Raw genomic sequence first — 23,996 nt, 5'->3', positions numbered from 1 at the left:
AATAATTCATGTTGGAACTTGTGTTCTACATGGTTGAAAAGCTATAAATATATTAGGCTAAGACCAATCCTGTTAGAAATATTATTATATTAGTTTTTAAATCAAATTATAATATAATATAATATAATATAATATAATATAATATAATATAATATAATATAATATAATATAATATAATATAATATAAATAATACTTTGGCCCATACCCAATATTATTTATTTAGTAATGAACTGCACTTTGTGCGTCAGTAACCAATACAATTACATGCAAACATTTGAATAAATGTAGTTTGTGTTTATAATGTCATTATTTTGGCAAAGTATTTCATCCATATATTTTTTCCTCAAATCACCCGGAATAAAGTTTTAGTTAGTTAAAGTCCTATTCAAAATGAAAAATAAAAAGCACTGTAAAAAACAAAAACAAATAAAAACATACACTTCATAAAATTAATTCATTTTATTTTGTCATGCTTGCTGTATAATAAAACGGATATTCTTTTTGTCAGTTTGCTTTGGCAAAATAAAGGTCCCCAGGCTCTCCTATTTTAAGCAGCTAATGTTACTTAAATGTTTTTGGACTCCTTAGATAGACGAAATGTATTTTTAAAATATTAAGTTATTTTTCCATTATAATTTACTGTGAAAGACATAAAGAGAAATAAAAATAAATGTAATCCTTTTAAAAGTCACGTTTTTGGCTATCAGACTTTTATTTTAAATAATTCATCCAGCGCCATTTAGGAAAGAAGAGTTTTGTTTCCTGCTTCAGCTCCAGTGGGTGATGGCGGAGCTCCATCTCTCCACATCTTACAGGCTCATTTCTTCTTTTCTCCATGGGTTGAAATGGTTTCAGCAGGATATAAACAGTAGGACGTACGCGTAAACATATTCTCTCGGCCTAGTTTGCGGTAAACGCGAGTAAAAAAAAGGGTCGGACCCGTAACCATACATTGATCCCGCTGTATTTAAAATGGCTCCAGTTCAGATCGGTTCGGACGGGCAGCTGGTCCCCGCCGGGGGTCCGACCTCAGCCCCACAGCCTCCTCCGGGAGCCCCGGCCACTCAAGGAGTTCGACTGAGCGTCCTGATTGAGTTTCTGCTGCAGCGAACCTACCATGAAATCACTCTGTTGGCTGAGCTGTGAGTTCATGAGAGAGAGGCTGGTTGTTTTGAATGGTCATTAGTCAGGCATGGTTAAATAAAGTTAGATTTAGTTTAGCGTTGGTCCATATGTTTACTTTACAACGGTCTTGAATGTAAATTGGTAGTAAATAAATATGGAAGTGTTGCTGCATTCTACTACTAACAATATTATGTGACTTCTTATTTGGTTAACCATGGCAAAGTGATATATAATATATTTTAACATAAAGCTAGTATATTTGACTTTGGCTCCAGAAGTTACTCTCTGCTTTTTGCAGCCTAGATGAATTTGAGATATGGCAGGTGACCCAGGCATGAACTTTTATCTTGTAATATTCAGTTGATATATTGCTATCCCAGTATATTGCATTGCTTTTAATCAGAGCAGATATGGAGATTTGCACTTTTATGTTTGTTCTGAGGCAAAGGATCTTTGTTACTTCTCTGAAGTTGTCTAGATGTAAGATATAAAATGCTTTGTGCTGTCATTTGATATTTTTAACCATATCTTTATGATTTTCACAGACTTCCACGAAAAACAGACATGGAAAGGTAAGAAACTGCCCTGCAGTTTCCATTTATATTCTCCAATAAACATTATTGTAATATTGGTTACATCAGGGGTTTTCAAACTAGAACCCTCTTGCAACTAATAAGTTAGTAAATAAATTAAATTATTAAAGAAAATGCATAAATAATACATCTAACAGTACTATACTATGAGTAGAAAAAAACATAATAATATAACTATAGAAACTAAATATTTTCCAAATAATATTTTAGACATTTATAATATTTTTTTTTTCACAGCATAAACTGGATCTTTATACAAGAAACTATATCTAAATGATCTATCTATATTCTGTCTATACTGTCTTTGATTGAAAACCCCTGGCGTACATTATGCATGCATATAAACGTAACTGATTTAACCCGTGACGTCTCTTACAGGAAAATTGAAATTGTTCAGTTTGCCAGTCGGACACGGCAGCTGTTTGTACGTCTGCTTGCTCTTGTGAAATGGGCAAGTAATGCCGGGAAGGTGGAGAAATGTGCGGTACGTGATTTATTTCCCACCTCCAATCTGAGTTATTTTCATTCTTGTTTATGTAGTATTCATTCTTAGCTCTGTTTACAGATGATCTCCTCATTTCTGGATCAACAAGCATATTTATTTGTTGACACGGCTGACCGACTGGCATCACTGGCCAGGGACGCCTTGGTACATGCGCGTTTGCCTAGTTTTGCCATCCCTTTTGCCATTGATGTACTAACCACCGGGTCTTATCCGCGTCTGCCCACATGCATCCGAGTGAGTAGTCAAACGTAATGTTTAGTAGCATCTAAGTGGATGTAGAAAACAGGAAATAATGGGATTATTTGTTTTCAGGACAAAATTATTCCTCCTGACCCTATAACCAAAACAGAGAAGCAGACCACACTAAATCAGCTGAATCAAATCCTGCGACACCGACTAGTCACCACTGACTTGCCCCCACAGCTGGCCAACTTAACTGTGGGTAAGTTCCAACTTCTACACATCATATATGTTATATATTTCCAAACATTTTTATCCATACATTTTTTTTATCCTTTTGCTGTGTTTTGTTCTTACAACATATGATCTTACTTGTTTTTATGAACTCTTTGCATGTCAAGCCAACGGGCGAGTGAAGTTTCGAGTTGAGGGAGAATTTGAAGCCACACTGACAGTGATGGGGGATGATCCTGATATCCCCTGGAGACTTCTTAAACTAGAGATTCTAGTTGAAGACAAGGAAACTGGAGGTAATATGTTCTCAATGTGTTGGCTAATAAGGCATCAGAACTAATATTTTTTATATAAATATATTTTTACTATACAGTTCAAATGTTTGGGGTTGGTAAAGTTGTTTTTAATGTTTTTTTTAAAGCCTCCTTTATGCTCACCAATAATAATAGAATAATATTCTGTAATATTGTGAAATGTTATTACAATTTTAAATAATTGTTTTTTTAGTATATAAAACGTAATTGATTTCTGTGACAAAAGAAGTCTTCAGTGTCACATGATCCTTTAGAAATCATTCTAATATGCTGATTTGGTGCTAAAGTAACATTTCTTATCAGCAGTTGTGCTGTTTAATATTTTTGTTGAAACTGTGATAAAAAAAACTTTCTGGATGCTTTGATCCATAGAAAGTTTAAAAGAACAGCATTTATTTGAAACATCTTTTATAAGAAACAAAGTCTTTACTGTCACTTTTGATCAATTTAATGCATTTTTGCTAAATAAAAATATAATTTCTTTAAAAAAAAGTAACTAAACTTTTGAACCAGAGTGTGTATTTATGTATGTTCATAACTTAATTATTAATAACATCTCTGTTATTTATTTAGATGGACGGGCATTGGTTCACAGCATGCAGGTGAATTATATCCATGAATTGGTACAGTCCCGCCTGTTTGGAGATGACAAGCCACTTCAGGACATGTACAGCTGCCTCCGTATCCTTTCAGCTCAAGACTTAAGATTGTTGTGTTTTAGTAGAGCATTTGTTTGGTTGCTTAAAGGGGTACTTTACCACCTGCAAAATGGGCTTTCAATAAAACGTGGCTGCTTGTACAGTAAAAAAAAGACAAAGAAATCTGTGCTACCCGACCATAGAAAACAGAGAAAAAACAAAAAAAAAACACCGGACTCAAAAAGTGCCGTGCTTTAGTAGGAAATACTTAGCAAGCTTTGTAGTCATAATGGAATCAACTAGTATTGTTCCCAGGTGCAAGAATTAAAAAAATTCACTCACCTATCCAATCACTTGAAGCAAAAACCCATTCTTCTGTCCTTTTAAATGTTCGTGTTAAAAGTACGTTCGACTGTTTAGGGAAGCTGATTCATGTTGTATATACAGCTTAGGCGTGGGGTCTTCCTTCATTTTTAATTTGTAGCTGCTGTCCAACGTAATTTGTAGCTGCAAAATGTTTGTAATTACATCGGCAGATAAGGCACTTTTGGGGAAGAACTCGGTGGTTACTCTTACCGTGGTGAAATTACAAACAAGAACAAACGAAGCAATTCCAATAGGGTCCTCTCACCATCGGTGCTCAGGCCCTAAATACACATTCTGAAACATGAAATGAATTTTATTAACATTAAATCGTCCTTCTCTCATTTTCACCTCTAAAATTTGGGTTGGCTTTGCCTCCCCTGATGAGTCACCACTGGAGTTAAAGAGTATTATGGGAACTGTTTTCTTAATAACCCTCTGTCGATCCAACTTTTTGTGGCCTGGATACAAAAATGCGTAAGTATAATTCATTTTCATGAAAGCCCTGAAGCTGTCAAAAGTCCACTGGATGACGCGTTTAGCGGAAATGTACAGCTGGGTGGAAATGTATAGCTTTTGTTTTACTAGCCCAAACAAAGTGTTAAATCAAAAAGTCATTCCTTGATGACTTGTATCAGACTCGTTTTGCCTATCACTACAGCTGGAGGTGTTGCATTCGCAGACTCTGATGTTGATCAGAGAGCGATGGGGTGATCTAGTGCAGGTGGAGCGCTATTTCCCTGCCAAGTGCCTCACGTTGTCAGTCTGGAAGTAAGTTTCAAAATTCACTACAGAGTTTTTGTGTAATTTTACTCTTGTTTTTGCATCTCTTGATTTTTGCCTTTCAGTCAACAGGTCCTGGGTAGAAAGACTGGCACAGCACCTGTGCACAAGGTCACCATTAAAATTGATGAGACGGATGGTTCCAAGCCATTACAGATTTCCCATGAGCCTCCGCTGCCTGCCTGTGATTCCAGATTAATGGAAAGAGCCATGAAGGTGAGTGTCACTGGTTAAACTAATATCCTTTATATATATATATATATGTGATATTGATAGTAGGACTGGAACGACACATCGACATAATTGTTTACGTCGATCGCACTCTATTTTAATCCCTAATCCCCTGTCACGTTTCACACTCTAACAAAACTCTAGAGCAGATGCTAATGGCTAGTATGGCAGCACCGCTTAATACGAGCCTGCACATTTTCAGGGCCCACAACCACATTCAGCGACCGTATCAAAAATGGCAATATCCATAACATTGGGAAGTTTTATCACAATTGACAGCGTGTTATTAAATTAATGAGTCTAATCAAGGCATGAGTTCATCCATCAGATATAAAAAAAAAAACTAAAAAAAAAACTGACTAAATGCTTAGTAACCGAGTGCAGAGAGTATGTTTGAGCCTCGCAGCTCGCACCCACTGTAGCTCTGGTGGATCTACAGATGAATGCTAATCATTTCTTTGTCCCCGTGAGTAAACTAAACCCTTCATGTTTATACAGTTGTGGCTCTCACATTATATGACGTGGCAGACAACCAGTTCCAGTGCGGTTTCGTCATTCAGCACGGTTTTATCAAGAATCCGGTTGTGAGTCCTGAAAATGTGTAGTTGTTGCTCTCGTAAAAACAAAATTCTGTATTAACGCAACCGTATTAAGCGGCGATGCCATGTTAGCCATTAGCATCTGCTCTAGAGTTTAGTTATGTGTGAAACATGATGATAAGATTAGGGATGAATATAAACAGTGTGTAATCGAATTGACGACTGAAAATTCAGGTTTACAATCACAGGAATAAATGTTTTTTTAAAAATGTGTTAAAATAGTAAACCGTTATTTAAAATGGTAATATCTCACAATATCACTGTTTTTTCAGAATTTTTAAACAAATAAATGCAGCCTTGAGCATAGGAGACTTCTTTCAAAAGCATATGTTTTTTTTTTTTTACCAAACTCAAACTTTGTAAAGTTTGTGTATAATAACAGTAATGAGGATAAAAGCTTATTAGGGCTGTTTGTGGGCTGTTCTTTCAGATCGATCATCTCTCAGTGGAAAAGCTTTTGATCGATAGTGTGCATGCCCGCTCGCATCAGAAACTGCAAGAACTCAAAGCCATCCTGAAAAGTAGCAACCCTAGTGATAACTGTGAGTATTTTACACCACAGAGATCTTCACCCTGCTTGATTTACCTGAGGCTGTGCTTTATTGTGTAGGGAAGCAAATATCTAAATTAATAATATCCATTTTCATACTGTTAGTGTCAATACTGAAAATAAAATAATGTAAAAAAAATTGATCTGCCATCTTTCAACTAGAAAACAGTCCCCGGCATGGAAAGGTTAATAGTTATAAAACAGATGAAGGGTAAATCTATTATAAGTTATGCATGCATAACGCACATGTGCTTTGTGTTTTTATTTTTCAGCTTTCATAGAGACTGCACTGCCCACACTAGTCATACCAATACTGGAGCCCTGCGGGCGATCTGAGTGCCTCCACATATTTGTCGATTTGCATTCAGGAATGTTTCAGCCAATGCTCTACGGCGTCGGTTAGTCACATATCTATTGGATTCGGCCCACATTTGATCATTTGAACTACTTAACCTACCTTGCTGGTTTCTTTCCAGATCAGTCCATGTTGGACGAAATTGAAAAGAGCATCAACGATGACATGAAGCGCATCGTCACTTGGTTACAACAGCTAAAGTAATCAGTCAAGCTACCTGTTCTGAGTGCGTTTCATATTATGACGGTGGCTGTTGTTAATCTATTATGTTTTGAACAGATTCTGGTTGGGCGAGCAGAGATGTCGACAGTCTGTGAAACATCTTCCCACACTGTGTGCAGACACTCTCCATTTATCTAACTTAACCACGCATCCTGTGGGCAACCTGTCAAAACATCGCCTCTTCATCAAACTCACCCGCCTCCCACAATACTATATTGTAAATACTTCAATATTTAATTTACTTATCTCACCGATGAAGATTTTTGTACATTTATGTAAATAAACATTTAATTAACCCTTGTCTTTACTCAGGTGGTCGAGATGTTTGATGTGTCCAGCAATTCGACAGAGCTTCAGTATAAGTACTACTTCCTGTCTGTGAGTCAGATGGAGAGTGAGGATGGGCTGCCTGCTGCTCAGCTGCTACAACAGTTTAAGCCCAACCTCGAGGAGCTTGTGCAGGACATTTCATCTGGTCGAATGACTCGTCCTGGGTCCAAGAGGAAGGTGGGATACTCAACGAAATATTCTGAGCTGAATACTTAACGCAGAACCTAAAATATTTCTTATCTTTTTCTTTAACATCTTAAACCACTTTGTGTTGTATTTAAAGAGGTGAGGCGGGTGCCCCTTTAAAGTCGGCATGAAATGGAAATTCACCCTACCTATATTCTAAAGGCATGTTATTGATCTTATTGTCAACAATTCATACATGCATGTTTAATTTTTGTAAAAAAAAAAATGTTTTGACCTTGTAATTTTAAATTAAATGATCATAAATCGATCTTCCGGTTACGCAACAGACTTGGAGACTTGCCAGACTTCTCCAATCATTTGGTCCGCTTAAACCTTAAACCACTTTCTTACAATCATCTGCAAGTTTGCATTCAGATCTGCCTCCATTCAATCAAAAACCGATTGTCCCCGCCCCCAAAGATGTATATACAATACAAGAACAATACAGAAAAAAGGTTACTGTCTCTATTGTGTTGTTCAGTTTTATATTGTATGTAATTAATATTCTTGTTTTTGTCACTACATAGTTGTCTGGAGAGCAAAGTGCCATTGAACCGAAAAAACCCAAGAGGTCAGGAGAAATGTGTGCCTTCAATAAGGAGCTTGCCCACCTGGTGGCTATGTGTGACACCAACATGCCCCTCATCGGATTACGCTGTGAGGTACTGTAACTGTATATCCATTAGATGGTGATGGCAGTTTTGTATTATCTGAAGCTATTTCTCGTAAACGTCACATTTTGTGTTTACTGAATGGTCTTTTACTCGCAGTTGTCGAATATGGAGATTCCTCATCAGGGAGTTCAGGTCGAAGGAGACGGTTGTAGCCACGCTATACGTATTCTGAAGTAAGATTTGTCTTTGGCTGTCAGTTCAGCGTCTCTGAAGTTGATAAACCAGACTGGCACATGTGGTAGATGTGCATATATAGCAATTTTTTTGTTCATTAGTGTGGTCTTTGTCCCATGTACACTACTATTCAAAAGTATGTTGTTATTTTTTATTTTTAAAGAAATTAATACTTGTATTCTGCAAGGATGCATTAAATTGATTACAAGTTACAGAAAATACATTTATAATGTTACAAAAGATTTATGTTTCAATCAAATAAATGCTGTTCTTTTGAAGTTTCTATTAATCAAGGAATCCTGACACTTTTTTTATCACAGTTTCCTTAAATATTAAGCAGCACAACTGTTTTCAACATTGATAATAACAATTATAAATGTTTCTTGAGTGGCAAATCAGCATATTAGAATAATTTCTGAAGGATCAGGCAACACTGAAGCCTGGAGTAATGGCTGCTGTAAATTTAGATTTCCATCACAAGTGACTTCTTTCAAAAACACTGAAAAAATGTACTGACCCCAAACTTATGAACAATTGTGTACTAATTGCTTTCCTCCTTTCTCAGAATTCCACCTTGTAAGGGAGTGAGTGAGGAAACGAGAAAAACTCTAGAGCGTTCCCTGCTGGACTGCACGTTCAGACTACAGGGCCGCAATAATCGCACCTGGGTGGCAGAATTGGTTTTCTCCAGTTGCCCACTAAACAGCACATCCAACAAAGAGCAAGGTAAAAAGAGTTCCTTGTTTGGTAATGGCTTTCAAAACAATACAGTGATGTGTGAGTGATCACATTTTTTTTTCTTCTCAATATTTTCTATTTCAATTCAGCTTCCATGCGGCATGTCTACCTGACGTATGAAAATCCCCTATCAGAGCCAGTAGGTGGCAGGAAAGTGGTGGAGATGTTCTTGAATGATTGGAACAGCATTAGTCAGCTTTATGAATGTGTGCTGGAGTTCTCACGCTCTTTACCTGGTATGTAACTAACTGTTCTAACCAGGTAAATCACTAGTAGTTTTTGTCATAACCAGCTATAACGTGTATTCCTTTTATGTCATAGTACATTTATTTGTTTTAATTTTATAATTTACTGTTGTTTTATAATTTAGCTGACAAATTGGTAATTTTGTATTGATTGAGATATTGACCTGCACTACCTTTCAAACGTTTGGGGGCAGTAAGATTTCTTTCCACAAAAAGGTACTATGCAGCACAACTGTTTTCAGCATTGATAATAAGAAGAAATTTTTCTTGAGCAAATAACGATATTAGAATGATTTCTGAAGGATTATGTGACACTGGCTACATTTACATGGACGCATTTACTCATTGATGAATCTGAACTTAGTGATTACATTAACGCTTAATAAATTGATCGGGTTGATGTGCGCGTCAGAAGCTTCAAATCGGAATTGATTTTTTGACATGCGCACACTGCACGAATATACATAGTTCCCCCTGTTTGGGCGTACTATTGTCCTACATTTTCTTTGTTTTAAAGAGCAGACTTACGGTAATATTTATCCATTTCGGGTCCTAATAGGAGATGAGCACATGAACTGTTGTGCTGTGCTGCTTATATATATCATGCAGTAAAAACATCCCTTAACGTGCCCTAAAAAATTGCACTTCATTCGTTCCACTCGTAAAACGTCATTACGCCATCTCTGTTATTGCACATGCACAGTACTTTCCAGTTTCGGTTCTCAATCTGATCAAGTGTTTACTGGTCCTCTCAATCGGATTAGAATTAGATCTGGATTTGGACGATTTCATTCCGATTGATGTGATTACATGTGACTTGATTTTTTTAATTTTATTTTTATTCTGACTGTGCTACTAGTCGATTACAGTCGGATTATTAGTGTCCATGTAAACGCAGCTGCTGAAGACTGGAGTAATGGCTGTTGAAAATTCAGCGTTGCCATCACAAGAGTAAAGGACATTTTAACATATATTAAAATAGACAGTTATTTACATTTTAAAAAATATTCCACAATATTGCTTTATCACTGTTTTTATCAAATAAAGCCTTTGTAAGCATAAGAGACTTATTTCATAAACATAAAAAAAAAATCTCACCATCTCCAAACTTTTGAAAAGTAAAGTTGGTATGGGAAAATACATGATGACTTGTATTGCTTAAAATTAAAAATTAATTGTCTACATTTTCCAGAGATGCCCTCATATTTGAGCCTTTTCTCAGAGATACGACTGTATAATTATCGGAAGCTGGTTCTATGTTATGGCAGTACCAAAGGCAGCTCGGTAAAAACCTTTTCAACTTGTTAAAATGCATGTTGAATCTTTATTTAGTGATTTAGTTTAAATCAGACTTGTTTTATTTACTACAAGATCCATCCTGTTTCTTTTAGGTGACGATACAGTGGAATTCAGTAACCCAGCGTTTCCATCTGGCCCTGGGGACTGTTGGGCCCAATTCAGGCTGTAGCAACTGTCACAACATAATTCTCCACCAACTTCAAGAGATGTTCAACAAGACACCCAATGTAGTACAACTTCTACAGGTATCTACTAGAGCCTTGGGACTATAAAGCTTAATTTACTTTATTCACTTACTAAAATCTAAGCAGTCACTGGTCGATGACCCGTAATTTGTAGTTTTATTAATTATGTATAAATACACTGTTGGTATGTTTTCAAAACAAAATGAACTGACCAATTTGAAGTGCTATTTATTAGTAGCTGCTAGTAATATTTTCACATACTTGTCTGTTCTTAGATCCTCTCAGACACTCTAGCTCCTTTAAATGCCATCAACAAGCTACCCACAGTGCCTATGTTGGGACTCACCCAAAGGACCAATACAGCGTACCAGTGCTTCTCCATTCTGCCCCAGTCACCAACTCACATCCGACTGGCCTTCCGCAACATGTACTGCATCGACATCTACTGCCGTAGCAGAGGTGTGGTAGCTATTCGTGACGGGGCCTACAGTCTGTTTGACAACACCAAGATAGTTGAAGGTTTCTACCCTGCCCCTGGACTGAAGGTGGGTGGAGCAAATCATGTTATTAAAGTGATAGTCCACCCAAAAAATTGTCATCATATACTCACCCTCATGTCATTCCAAAAATATGACGTTCTTTTTTCTGCACACAAAAGAAGATATTTTGAAGAATGTTGGTAACAACATTTTTTTTGTCCATACAATTGAAGTCAATGGGAACCTAAACTATTTGGTGACCAACATTCTTGAAAATGTCTTTTCTGTTCTGCTGAAAAAGAAACTCGTACATGTTTGTAACAACCTGAGAGCGAGTAAATGACAGAATTAAATGTATGGGTGCATTATCCCTTTATCCAGTAGAGGAGTAGTAGAGGCGTGCATGGGTTTAATTTTCACTCTTCCATTATTTTCCACAGACGTTCTTAAACATGTTTGTGGATAGTAACCAGGATGCACGCAGACGCTCAGTCAATGAGGACGACAATCCTCCGTCCCCGATAAGCATGGATGACACCTTCATGCCTCATACCCAGACACAGCCTCCAGGCAGAGGGGTGTACCCACCCCTCACATCGCCCCCCAACCCGTACCACGTGCCTCCCTCACCTTCCATGATGACAACGCAGTCTCCAGGTATATATGTGTGTCTTTTCTCGTGTCAAATTCTGTCCATTTGCTGTCTGTGCCGTGCTGGTCATGCCACCATGGAGTTGGGGAATCAAAAGGAGAGGAAACATTTTCTCATTGGTGTCCCACTCATTGCAAAACCGTCCCACGAGCTCTTCTTGTCTGTGGACATGCATGCTTTTGTTGGTCAGTCTGTGTTTGATGACACCATCACCGTGCATCCTGACAGAAGCATGCCCACAGTCATAGACGTGCCCACCCATCTCCATTCGGGGCCTGCAGCTCCTGTCACGCTTTAGCTGCAGCGTGTGTGAAAGGGAACTCTTGTCAGATGTTGATAAGGCCACTGATTGGTTAATTTTGTGCAGGGAACATCCACGCAGCCAATTCCCCTAGTGGAGCTCTGCGGGCCCCTTCTCCCTTTGGGCCCATCCCTTCTCCGTCCTCTCTGGGTATTTCTATGGGGCAGACCTCCAACTTTGCCAGCCCACATGGTAAGTGTATGGGAGGCCTGGATCTAGGGTTTTGTTGATTAGCCTTCCTTCTTACCTCTGCGGTCCAAGGCTTTCAATCTTTGATGGGCTGGTGAAAGAGTTCTGATTTGTTGCTACCACTCGACCTTCCGCATGGAGGATTTAGTCGGCTTAAATGGGCACTTTCTTGATACTTGTATTATTTCTGTTTTTTGACTGGTGGGACTGGGAAGACAAAACATCCAAATCCAAATCATATTCTGATTTTGTATACACTCACCTAAAGGATTATTAGGAACACCTGTTCAATTTCTCATTAATGCAATTATCTAATCAACCAATCACATGGCAGTTGCTTCAATGCATTTAGGGGTGTGGTCCTGGTCAAGACAATCTCCTGAACTCCAAACTGAATGTCAGAATGGGAAAGAAAGGTGATTTAAGCAATTTTGAGCGTGGCATGGTTGTTGGTGCCAGACGGGCCGGTCTGAGTATTTCACAATCTGCTCAGTTACTGGGATTTTCACGCACAACCATTTCTAGGGTTTACAAAGAATGGTGTGAAAAGGGAAAAACATCCAGTATGCGGCAGTCCTGTGGGCGAAAATGCCTTGTTGATGCTAGAGGTCAGAGGAGAATGGGCCGACTGATTCAAGCTGATAGAAGAGCAACTTTGACTGAAATAACCACTCGTTACAACCGAGGTATCCAGCAAAGCATTTGTGAAGCCACAACACGCACAACCTTGAGGCGGATGGGCTACAACAGCAGAAGACCCCACCGGGTACCACTCGTCTCCACTACAAATAGGAAAAAGAGGCTACAATTTGCAAGAGCTCACCAAAATTGGACAGTTGAAGACTGGAAAAATGTTGCATGGTCTGATGAGTCTCGATTTCTGTTGAGACATTCAGATGGTAGAGTCAGAATTTGGCGTAAACAGAATGAAAACATGGATCCATCATGCCTTGTTACCACTGTGCAGGCTGGTGGTGGTGGTGTAATGGTGTGGGGGATGTTTGCCTGGCACACTTTAGGCCCCTTAGTGCCAATTGGGCATCGTTTAAATGCCACGGCCTACCTGAGCATTGTTTCTGACCATGTCCATCCCTTTATGGCCACCATGTACCCATCCTCTGATGGCTACTCCCACCATGTCACAAAGCTCTAATCATTTCAAATTGGTTTCTTGAACATGACAATGAGTTCACTGTACTAAAATGGCCCCCACAGTCACCAGATCTCAACCCAATAGAGCATCTTTGGGATGTGGTGGAACGGGAGATTCGTGCCCTGGATGTGCATCCCACAATCTCCATCAACTGCAAGATGCTATCCTATCAATATGGGCCAACATTTCTAAAGAATGCTTTCAGGACCTTGTTGAATCAATGCCACGTAGAATTAAGGCAGTTCTGAAGGCGAAAGTGGGTCAAACACAGTATTAGTATGGTGTTCCTAATAATCCTTTAGGTGAGTGTATATATATATATATATATATATATATATATATATATACATATACACTCACCGGCCACTTTATTAGATACACCTGTCCAACTGCTCGTTAACACTTAATTTCTAAGCAGCCAATCACATGGCGGCAACTCAGTGCATTTAGGCATGTAGACATGGTCAAGACAATCTCCTGCAGTTCAAACCGAGCATCAGTATGGGGAAGAAAGTTGATTTGAGTGACTTTGAACGTGGCATGATTGTTGGTGCCAGAAGGGCTGGTCTGAGTATTTCAGAAACTGCTAATCTACTGGGATTTTCACGCACAACCATCTCTAGGGTTTACAGAGAATGGTCCGAAAAAGAAAAAACTTCCAGTGAGCGGCAGTTCTGTGGGCGGAAATGCCTTGTTGATGCCAGAGGTCAGAGGAGAATGGCCAGACTGGTTCGAGCTGATAGAAGGGCAACAGTGACTGAAATAACCACTCGTTACAACCGAGGTATGCAGCAAAGCATTTGTGAAGCCACAACACGCACAACCTTGAGGCGGATGGGCTACAACAGCAGAAGACTCCACCGGGTACCACTCATCTCCACTACAAATAGGAAAAAGAGGCTACAATTTGCAAGAGCTCACCAAAATTGAACAGTTGAAGACTGGAAAAATGTTGCCTGGTCTGATGAGTCTCGATTTCTGTTGAGACATTCAGATGTTAGAGTCAGAACTTGGCGTAAACAGAATGAGAACATGGAACCATCATGCCTTGTTACCACTGTGCAGGCTGGTGGTGGTGGTGTAATGGTGTGGGGGATGTTTTCCTGGCACACTTTAGGCCCCTTAGTGCCAATTGGGCATCGTTTAAATGCCACGGCCTACCTGAGCATTGTTTCTGACCATGTCCATCCCTTTATGGCCACCATGAACCCATCCTCTGATGGCTACTTCCACCATGTCACAAAGCTCTAATCATTTCAAATTGGTTTCTTGAACATGACAATGAGTTCACTGTACTAAAATGGCCTCCACAGTCACCAGATCTCAACCCAATAGAGCATCTTTGGGATGTGGTGGAACGGGAGATTCGCATCATGGATGTGCAGCCGACAAATCTGCGGCAACTGTGTGATGCCATCATGTCAATATGGACCAAACTCCCTGAGGAATGCTTCCAGCACCTTGTTGAATCTATGCCACGAAGAATTGAGGCAGTTCTGAAGGCAAAAGGGGGTCCAACCCGTTACTAGCATGGGGTACCTAATAAAGTGGCCGGTGAGTGTATATATATAATGTAAATCTTGGTACTGCCATTCAGCCTGATTGATTGGGCCACTTCTTTCTTTTATTTTATTTGGAATTTTTTATAAATGTTTTATAATATTTGTTTTGTACACTTCCAGTCAAGTTTGGGGTCTGTAAGATTTGTTTAAAGAATTATCTAATGCTCACCAAGGCTGTATTTATTTGGTCAAAAATACAGTAAAAACGGTAATATTGGGAAATACTATTACAATTAAAAATATATATATTTTATTTTAATATCTAATTTATTCCTGTGATGACAATTTTTGGTGGAAACTACAATACATTTTTTCAGGATTCTTGGATGAATAGAAAGTTTTAAAGAACAACATTTATTTGAAATTTACAATGTTACCAAATTTTTATAAGTCTTTACTGTCACTTTTGATCAATTTAACGCACACTTGCTGAATAAATCTTACTGACCCCAACCTTTTGAATGATAGTGTATTTTTTTTGTAAATTGGGGATAGGTATTGTCTACTACATCACATTAGTTGCAATACATTTTGATGTGTCAGAATGTCATAACTGGTCTGCTGTTGAAACTGTGAAAGAAAGTGAATCAGCGGCATCAGTTTTTGCCTTGATCACATCATACTATGGTGCTTCATAGAACCATCTCTGACTTCACAGAGAAATATTGGTTTCAGAGTTCCCCCTATTCAGTAGGGATGTGCATTACTGGGGGCTGTGTGGAGCACCGTTACTGCTCTGGACTAAAAAAAAATAACTGTCTTCATTGTCGATGGAAATTGTTACCCACCTCAAGATGTTGAATTATGGTCCAAATGCTTTTCTTCTTTCTTTTTTTTTCAGGAACTCTTGACCCCAGTTCACCATACACAATTTTGTCCACCAGCCCAAGAGTTGCCCCCTGGCCAGGTTCCCCGCAGGTTTCTGGACCCTCCCCCGGTGCACGAATCACTGGCATGTCACCAGGCAACCCTTCTTTGCACTCACCCATTCCAGACCCATCCCACTCCCCTCGAGCTGGTACCAGTAAGTCCATAGAGATGGATCTGTCATATCAAATGTTTAAAGCCAGAATTTTACTTAAAATTTTTAAAATATGCATACGCTACCGTTCAAAAGTTTGGGGACAGAAATTAAATGGATAGTTCACCCAAAAATGAAAATTCTCTCAACATTTGCTGTTCTTTTGAACTTTCTATTCATCAAAGAATCCAGATTTTTTAATCATGATTCCCAGAGAAATATTAAGCACCACAATGTTTTCAACAAAAATAAATTATAAGGAGAATGCATTTTGGTTTTATCGCAGTTTTAATTTTTTTTTTTGCTTAATTGTCTTGAAAATTATGCTACAATGCAAAATATCTTGATGGTTTTAAAATTAGACTGTTAATTTTATAAAAAGAGAATTCTTATGATTAAAAAAAATAATAATAAATAATTCTGGGGTAAAATATTACCTAGACATTTCCCTGACAGTGTATGTGAGATTAACCCAATAATTACTATTATTCACTAGGTTTGATGTAAATAAAATAATTTAAATTCATTTACAATTGAGTATTTCGTCAAACAATATGCAGTATCTGAATTGTCACTCACTGTGTGTGTGTGTGTGTGTGTGTGTGTGTGTGTGTGTGTGTGTGTGTGTGTGTGCAGGTTCACAGGCAATGCCCCCTCCTCGAAAACTGCCACAACGGTCCTGGGCTGCTTCTATTCCAACCATCCTCACCCACAGCAAACTACATGTGCTGCTTCTGCCTTCACCCATGCCGTGCCCGGTGCCAGGGCTGGCGGGTAGCTACCTGTGCTCACCTCTCGAGCGCTTCCTTGGCTCTGTCATCATGAGGCGACACCTACAGAGAATCATCCAGATAGAACCCAACGTGAGTCAGAAACCATTAAAATATTGCTATTATAACCACATCATTTGACACATCAGAATGTTGATTCTGCTTGTATAGTCTATTTGAATTACACATGACTACTTTCTCTTTGCAGCTTACTATTGTGAACTCCAATGAACCAGGCGTCATCATGTTTAAGACGGACGTGCTTAAATGTAGAGTGGCACTCAACCCCAAATCCTACCAGACTCTGCAGCTAAAAGTCACACCAGAAAACACTGGACCCTGGTCGCAGGAGGAGCTGCAGGTCCTAGAGAAGTTCTTTGAGACCAGGGTAGGAAATGAACTCCTTGCATCAACTAGCTTACTATCATTTGATGTGACGTTCAGTGAAGCTCAAATTTCCTCTTTTTCATTACGTTTTGGAAAGTGGCAGCAGACAGAATTGCAATCTGTTTGTTTGAGTGCCCTGATGAGCTTATTTTGACACCATTGGCTCAACCAATGTCACGAGTTTGGAAATACCTGCTTAAAGGAGCAGTATGTTATTTCTCGAACAAAGTTGTTGCTGGATATTGTTTATATTTGACATCAACCCAAACAAACACACCCCTATCTTTATTGCTCCACCTCCAAAGCTCACCCTCCAATCCTAACGGCCCTGCTTAGAGTCACTCTCGAACCCCGATCGCTGGCATGTGAGGCGGGTGCACTAACAAGGACACTAAACAGTAAACACTGCGTTCTCTAGCAGTCATCAGCCTGCACAACTCTCAGTAGCTGGCCTCCGTTACACACGCAATGCAAGAGTGGATGTCTATTTATCGTAGCAGAAGCGCATCAAAGTAATGCTTCAAGAAAAATAAAGCGAAGATGATGAACAAACGACAAGGAAGCAAATTTACATACATACACAAGAGTAAATACAAACAAGAGTTTGCTGTTAGTTGCCAACAGCACAGCAGCTCCAGACAAACAATGACACTCAAACCCAGTGTTACTCACGTATGGAGTGGAATCAAAGCAACCTCAGTGTCTGTTTTCAGGCCTTCCTGCTTAGCTCTCTTCAGCGCTGGAAAGCTTTTCTAACATTAACGCTGGTCCTAAAGCTGTTTCCTGATCATAACCCTTCATTTTACAGCGATATTCTTAAGAGCTATTCTCTTTTGTTATGTCTCTCAGCCATCTCTCTTTCTACAGTCTTTCTTCAAATCTCCCTCTTGCTCGTTCTCTCTCCTCCACCGCCATACGACCCGTCGCCCCCTAATGCTGATTGGCTACACGTTTGTTGTGTCTGGTTGTCGATCCAGCCAACTTTTTTAAACAGCGTTTTTCAAATATTGCTTACCCCACATTTAACTAGTTTGAAAACACATATTTTTGCTATTCTGTTTGGTGCAATTAGTGTTTTTTTTTTTTACCTTTTAAAGAAAATCAGTTCACTCAGCCAAGTGAATTCAAGCCAGCTATTCCCCAGTCATGCAAGTACTAGTCATTCTCTTTCACTTTCACCTTAGGTTGCAGGACCACCCTTTAAATACAACACACTAAATGCCTTCACGAAGCTGTTGGGAGCTCCTACCAACATACTCAGAGACTGTGTTCGCATCATGAAATTGGAGTTGGTAAGCACAAATTGTTTATTTGAAAAAATGTTGCTTTTTTTTTTGTGCAAGCATACACTACTTTACTTTTCAACAATTTGCGATCAGTACGATTTTTTTAAAGAATTGTTTTCAGCAAGGAAACATTAAATTGATCAAAAGTGACAAAGATATTTACACTGTAAAAAAATAAAATAAAATAAATGCTGTTCTTTTGAAATGTTTTAATTCATCAAAGAATCCCGGAAAAAATATGAAGCAAAACAACTGTTTTTAACATTCATAATAATAAGAAATGTTTCTTGAGCATGTGACACTAGCCATGTTTACATGGACACTTTATGTTCGGATTCATCAGTCGGAATGATTTCATTCGGATTGAAACAAAGTGTTTACATGAATGCTAATAAAGTAGTCGGGTTGATGTGCACGTTTATGGCCTGTTTTCACAAACATGGCTTAGATTAAGCCAGGATTAGGCCTTAGTTCATTTAGGAGATTTAAGTAGCTTTTATAAACGATCTTAGAAAAAACACGTTACTGGTGTGAATCTTGAGACAAAACAATGGCACTGGAATATTTTAAGATATGTCAGTGCAAGTTGCTTTCAGTTAAAACGGCTCAAACATGCATTTTAATCTGGGACAAGGCTTAAGCCTTGTCAGTGAAACCAGGGGAATATGTCTCAAGCTTCAAATCGGATATAATCTTTTGACATGCACACACTGCACAAATATACTGAGTTTCCCGAAGACTAGAGTAATGATGCTGAAAATTCAGCTTGATGACCACAGGAATAAATTACACCTTAAAATATATTAAAATACATGTCAATTACTTTGAATAGAGACTTCTTTCAAAAACATAAAAAAAAAGAGAAAGATATAAAATATATATATATATATATATATATATATATATATATATATATATATATATATATATGACCCCAAACATAACCCCTACCGTTTTCTTCTAGTTCCCAGACCAAGCGGCCCAGCTGAATTGGAACGTGCAGTTTTGTCTGACCATCCCACCCAGCGCTCCTCCCATTGCCCCACCAGGAACCATTGCTGTGGTGCTGAAGACCAAGATGCTCTTCTTTGTAAGCGATTTTAATCACTCCTTCAACACTTTCAGTATACAACCAATTCTCAATGGATTAATCAACTCTTGCTCTACTGCTGATCTTTTGAATTCTGATTTATTTTCTGGCCATTGTACACCCACCAGGTCTGTATGTTCTGTGTTTTGAATTTACTGTTGATTCCTGACATATATTAACTTGAAGAGATGCTCTTCTACAGCTCCAGCTGACCCAAAGGATACCGGTACCCCAGGAGCCCATCAGCATCATAGTGCCCATTGTGTACGACATGGCTACTGGACTGACCCAACAGGCCGATATCCCCCGCCAGCACAGCTCCTCCGGAGCCGCGGCCTTGATGGTCAGCTCCATCCTCAGGAGGTTCAATGAGCACCATCCACCACGATCAGGTCCGCACGTCATTCTAATGTAGATCAGTGCTTTTTGAATGTTTGAATATGCATCTTTTATTTGTTTTATTTAATATACATTTTTAAAACGTATGTACATTTTATTTTCCTTCATTCACATTTCAATATTAACTCTAACCTTTTTCTAACAGGGGAGTGCACAATATTTGCAGCAGTTCATGAGCTTATGGCTAATCTCACGCTGAACCCTGGTGGACGGCCATAACTTGGTGTCTCTCAGGAAACTTCTCCAGACTTGTCAGTTAATAAATTTATCCCTAACTCCGGGGAGATTCAGGTTTTCTGCTGCAGCCAATGGACTCTTCTGAATGGTGTATCATATCGTCAAAAAAGGGAGCAGAAATATGATGGAACATTTTTTTATTGTATAATGAAGCATGTAAATTAAAAATTGTAACAAAAGCAGGACTTCTTTTTTAAAAAAATAGCTTGGTGAAGTTCTGCTAACGCATTTATTTTTTTTCAGATGCACTTCTTATGGAAATGATTGTGATAGAAAAAATGTTTAACTACAGCTGTATTTTTTTTATTTGAGACTTTGCAGAAAAATTCTTGTCTTTTTTTTGTAATACAAAATATCAGTACTGTGTGAGTATTGATGTTTTCTTTATCAGCACACTATTTAAATGTTTATTTTGATTGCATTACTTTGATTTCTTGTGTCACTTGAAATAGGAGACACATTTAAATAAGCCGTGTTTTATTATAATTCATTGGAATCATGGAAGAGCTCTAAAACATTTTCTTGTCTGTTTATTACTATTTAATAAACATTGGAAATAACTCCACCCTTTCATTAACAATTCCTTATTTTTTGTTAAAGTTAAATATATTTAGAAAACAAAATGATGTTATCCTTATCTGTCACTACAGAGATGTCTGGCATTTGGGTGTAATTATACATCATAATTATGCATCATCATAATTCTCGTCGTGCCTTTTTCAGAATTATAAAATTGTGTATGAAAATATATTAAAAAAAACATTTAGAATTATTACATATATTATCTTCTGACAATGATAAATGTAACACAAAAAGGTAAGTTAAATCATTTGCCAGAGGGGTTTATCTTCGTAATTTAACTAATGAATGAGGTTCCATTACATTTAGGAGCATAGATCTAAAGTGACTAATGAATGAGAAATTAACCATGAGGGTTTAATTAAGCGGTGCAAAACAATGCACGTCACCACCCAGAAAATATCTATTTTTAAACTACAAACGACTGTAATTGGTCCATCCCGAACAGCGCAAAGAAAAGTAACCGGTTCCTCGTGACATTTCAATAAACGTTCTGCTTCACTAGCGGTCTATAGAAATTTAAATCTTCCTAAATAATACAACTGAGAAACATTAAAGCATATGAACTGAAAATACACAACGTCAAATATATGTATATATTTTTTAATTTCGACTCAGCCTGGTCCACTAAACCCGCCCATTCCGACACTTGTGTCATAAACTGGCTATTCCAGCGACTTTATTCTATTTCTACGGCAGTTATCACTGCAGAGTCACAGAACGCCGGCACTCTCGTGGTTTCTCGTCGTTTTGACCACGCCTTTTATTTACATCTCATGCCGCGGTGTGAATGAATGAACACAATGGAGAGGAGGACCGCTGAAATGCCCCTTTGCAATGAGAGTGACAAACGCCCTTAAAGGATAAATAACCTAATAAATTCAGTATTAATCATATAAATCTGTGTCACTGGTGCGATTATTACGGTGACAATGGCAGCTGTGAGTCTGACGGATCCGCTTTGCAAACCTTGTTCTTATCGTTCACATTTCAAAGGTAATGCCGATCTCTTCAATAACAGTTGCTTATTTATTTATTTATTTTTTATGAAATGATCATCTGATTGAATATGAACACATGCTTTATTTCTCGTTGTTTACAGTTGATGTGTGTGTGAGGAAGCCCTTGATGCCCATTCACCTGAGCAGTGAGCAAGTGGCACTGGAGATGCTGTGTCTCTGCAGCCAGCTGGATCTGTTGATCAGAGCTCAGGTCCACCAGGTGAGACACTTACACTGATGCTGCATATATTTGTGTGTTTGTCTCAACATTCAAACATCTAATCAACATTTGCAGTTTCAGGAGAATCTTAAACAGGACTCTAGTCCCGAGGAGTCTGAAAGTTTTAAGAGACATGGTAAGCTTAAGACTATAATGGTGACAATAGTAACTTTACTGTATTAGTATAATTGCTATCACATGATGTACAACCTCTGAATCTGGTTGTGTCAATAGGGGCTGAGATAATAAATCAGATGAACCAGTGCCTTGAACATTCGTCTGAACCGGTGCTTCAGCTTGAGGTAGGCTAACTAATCACCAATTAACCATTCCTCTTAACTCAATTATAATTTTTGGATAATGTGTTCCCATTTATTTCCATTTCTTTAGGAATTTTTGGATGTTATAAATTTATTCGCTATATTGCCTCGAGTGGAAGTTTATATGATACACGGAAGGCCTATTGACATGCTGGAAAAATCTCTTTCAGATGGTGAGACCACAGAATAATTGGCTAGAATGGTAATTATTTTGGAATGCGGTACTGTAACATTCACCACCCAATGGTTGAGACCATACCTGGGTAATAATAATAATAAACTTTATTTGTATTTCACCTTTTATACAAGAAATGCAGCTTATGGTGTTCTACAATAAAAAAGCATTACAATAAGCACCATGAAAAAAGTACAAATACCATAATTACTATAAAGTAAGATTAAAAATAATATCCATTTCAATACAAAAATAAAATTAGTAGGCCTATACATAAAATGCATAACAAAACAAAAAAAATTAAAACATAATAATAATACTAATAAGACAACATAATTCATTCATAGAATGCTTCAGAAAAGTAATTTGCTAGTTTTTAGCATTCTTTTACAAACTGGATTCCTTAATACATGTATTTATATTAAAATGAACGAACATGCATATTTAAAAAGTGCTAGAATCTCACATTTTAAGCGGAGGAAGATTTTATTTATTTACTCGTATAAAATAGTGTTCTTTAATGAAGCAAAGCCCAGTAATGTTGATTAAAATGTTTCTACTTTTCAGCTTATTTTCCTTATATTGGAAGGCTGAACCAGCTGCTGGTTCTCAGTCAACAGGTAAATGAAGATGTGAAGCATCTGGGGAGTCATAAGTACATCGCACATCAGCTATCAGCAATTTATGTGAGTTTGTTTGACTTAATCTTCATTCACTTAATATTATCTATCCATAAAAAGCATAAAAAAAAGTTTGATTCTGGACAACATTCAATTTTTTTTGTCTCTGTTACAGCAAGTGCTAAAGTCTTTCAAAGACATCTTGCCATTATCCATCATAAGAAAGGATATTGAGGCCAATTTCAAGCAGTTGAAAATGTCTCTTTCGAAAGAGGACGGGTCCAAGCTGGATCCTCAGTTGCCAGCACATCTCTTGAGCTGGTGAGAGTGGTTTTGATTCCATTTGTTAGAATCAGAAGAAAGTAATCATGCATAAGTAATGGATTTACTTTTCACAGGGTGTCAGAGTTAACACAAAACATTATATCAACGGTACTGACACTCTCAGAAGAGCTCAGCGAAGAGTTCAATCCGTTCAAGGAATCTGTCTGTAACCTCTCCTAACAGCTGGATCCACAGTGCCTCAAGTGGATGGAGAGAAAATGTCACAGAATAAAAGGGATTCTCTCAAAAAATGATCATTTAGAGTGTCACTTGATTTTGTTCATCTGTAGCCTATAGACCACAGATAAGACTGTGATAATGTTATACAGATCTATTTTTAAGACCTTGAAACATTGTTGTCATAAAGTTTACATTCCGAGTACTGCCACTTCTGAGTAATTTATTTTAGCCTTAGATTTTTTTTTGCATTGTTTGCTCATGATTTTTGAGTTTTCATATTCTTTCTTTAAAAAAAATGCAATAATGTTTTTTTATTTTTTATTAATCATCTGTATACTTGAAGTGACTGTTGCACATGTTCTTCCCATTGATGAGTGCTAGCAGTGATCATCAGCATTACATGTGTGATTTCATATCTCCACCCTTCTAATGTATAGTGTGTAGCCTGGTCATTGTCACAAAATAAACTCAAACAAGGTGATCAGGAGAAGCAGATATGTTGGTTAACAGTAAAAAAGAGAGAACGA

The 23,996-nt window shown here is 38.0% G+C and overlaps 2 protein-coding genes across 4 annotated transcripts; both read left to right on the top strand.

Moving 5' to 3' along the window:
- The first annotated feature begins 742 nt into the window (after window positions 1-742).
- On the top strand, window positions 743-20,615 carry med14 (mediator complex subunit 14). 2 transcript variants are annotated; one of them, XM_056232892.1, is made up of 30 exons: window positions 743-1,143; window positions 1,672-1,698; window positions 2,098-2,203; window positions 2,285-2,458; window positions 2,537-2,666; window positions 2,806-2,934; window positions 3,526-3,633; window positions 4,592-4,724; window positions 4,802-4,952; window positions 5,997-6,108; window positions 6,389-6,514; window positions 6,593-6,671; window positions 6,751-6,910; window positions 7,006-7,200; window positions 7,737-7,871; window positions 7,980-8,056; window positions 8,623-8,783; window positions 8,885-9,031; window positions 10,233-10,324; window positions 10,432-10,584; window positions 10,800-11,069; window positions 11,444-11,660; window positions 12,023-12,148; window positions 15,702-15,884; window positions 16,518-16,744; window positions 16,860-17,039; window positions 18,223-18,330; window positions 19,289-19,414; window positions 19,617-19,806; window positions 19,959-20,615. In XM_056232892.1, the coding sequence occupies exons 1-30, from the start codon at window positions 974-976 to the stop codon at window positions 20,030-20,032; spliced, it is 4,266 nt and encodes a 1,421-aa protein (XP_056088867.1). In that variant the 5' UTR covers window positions 743-973; the 3' UTR covers window positions 20,033-20,615. The 2 variants fall into 2 exon arrangements, with proteins under 2 accessions (XP_056088867.1, XP_056088868.1); XM_056232893.1 differs by lacking the exon at window positions 12,023-12,148.
- An 867-nt stretch (window positions 20,616-21,482) lies between these two features.
- Window positions 21,483-23,569, top strand: si:ch211-218d20.15 (uncharacterized). Of its 2 annotated transcripts, none has more exons than XM_056232994.1 (8): window positions 21,483-21,625; window positions 21,732-21,850; window positions 21,932-21,986; window positions 22,085-22,152; window positions 22,241-22,343; window positions 22,913-23,031; window positions 23,141-23,286; window positions 23,364-23,569. In XM_056232994.1, exons 1-8 carry the CDS (start codon window positions 21,562-21,564, stop codon window positions 23,467-23,469), a joined length of 780 nt encoding a protein of 259 aa, XP_056088969.1. In that variant the 5' UTR covers window positions 21,483-21,561; the 3' UTR covers window positions 23,470-23,569. The 2 variants fall into 2 exon arrangements, with proteins under 2 accessions (XP_056088969.1, XP_056088968.1); XM_056232993.1 differs by having other exon boundaries at window positions 21,926-21,986.
- The last annotated feature ends 427 nt before the right edge of the window (window positions 23,570-23,996 follow it).

Source organism: Rhinichthys klamathensis, unplaced genomic scaffold (genome assembly GCF_029890125.1).
Source record: "Rhinichthys klamathensis goyatoka isolate OS25496 unplaced genomic scaffold, OSU_Roscu_1.1 h1tg000358l_1, whole genome shotgun sequence".
Taxonomy (NCBI): Eukaryota; Metazoa; Chordata; class Actinopteri; order Cypriniformes; family Leuciscidae; genus Rhinichthys; species Rhinichthys klamathensis.
This window is presented reverse-complemented; position numbering and strand designations above follow the sequence as displayed.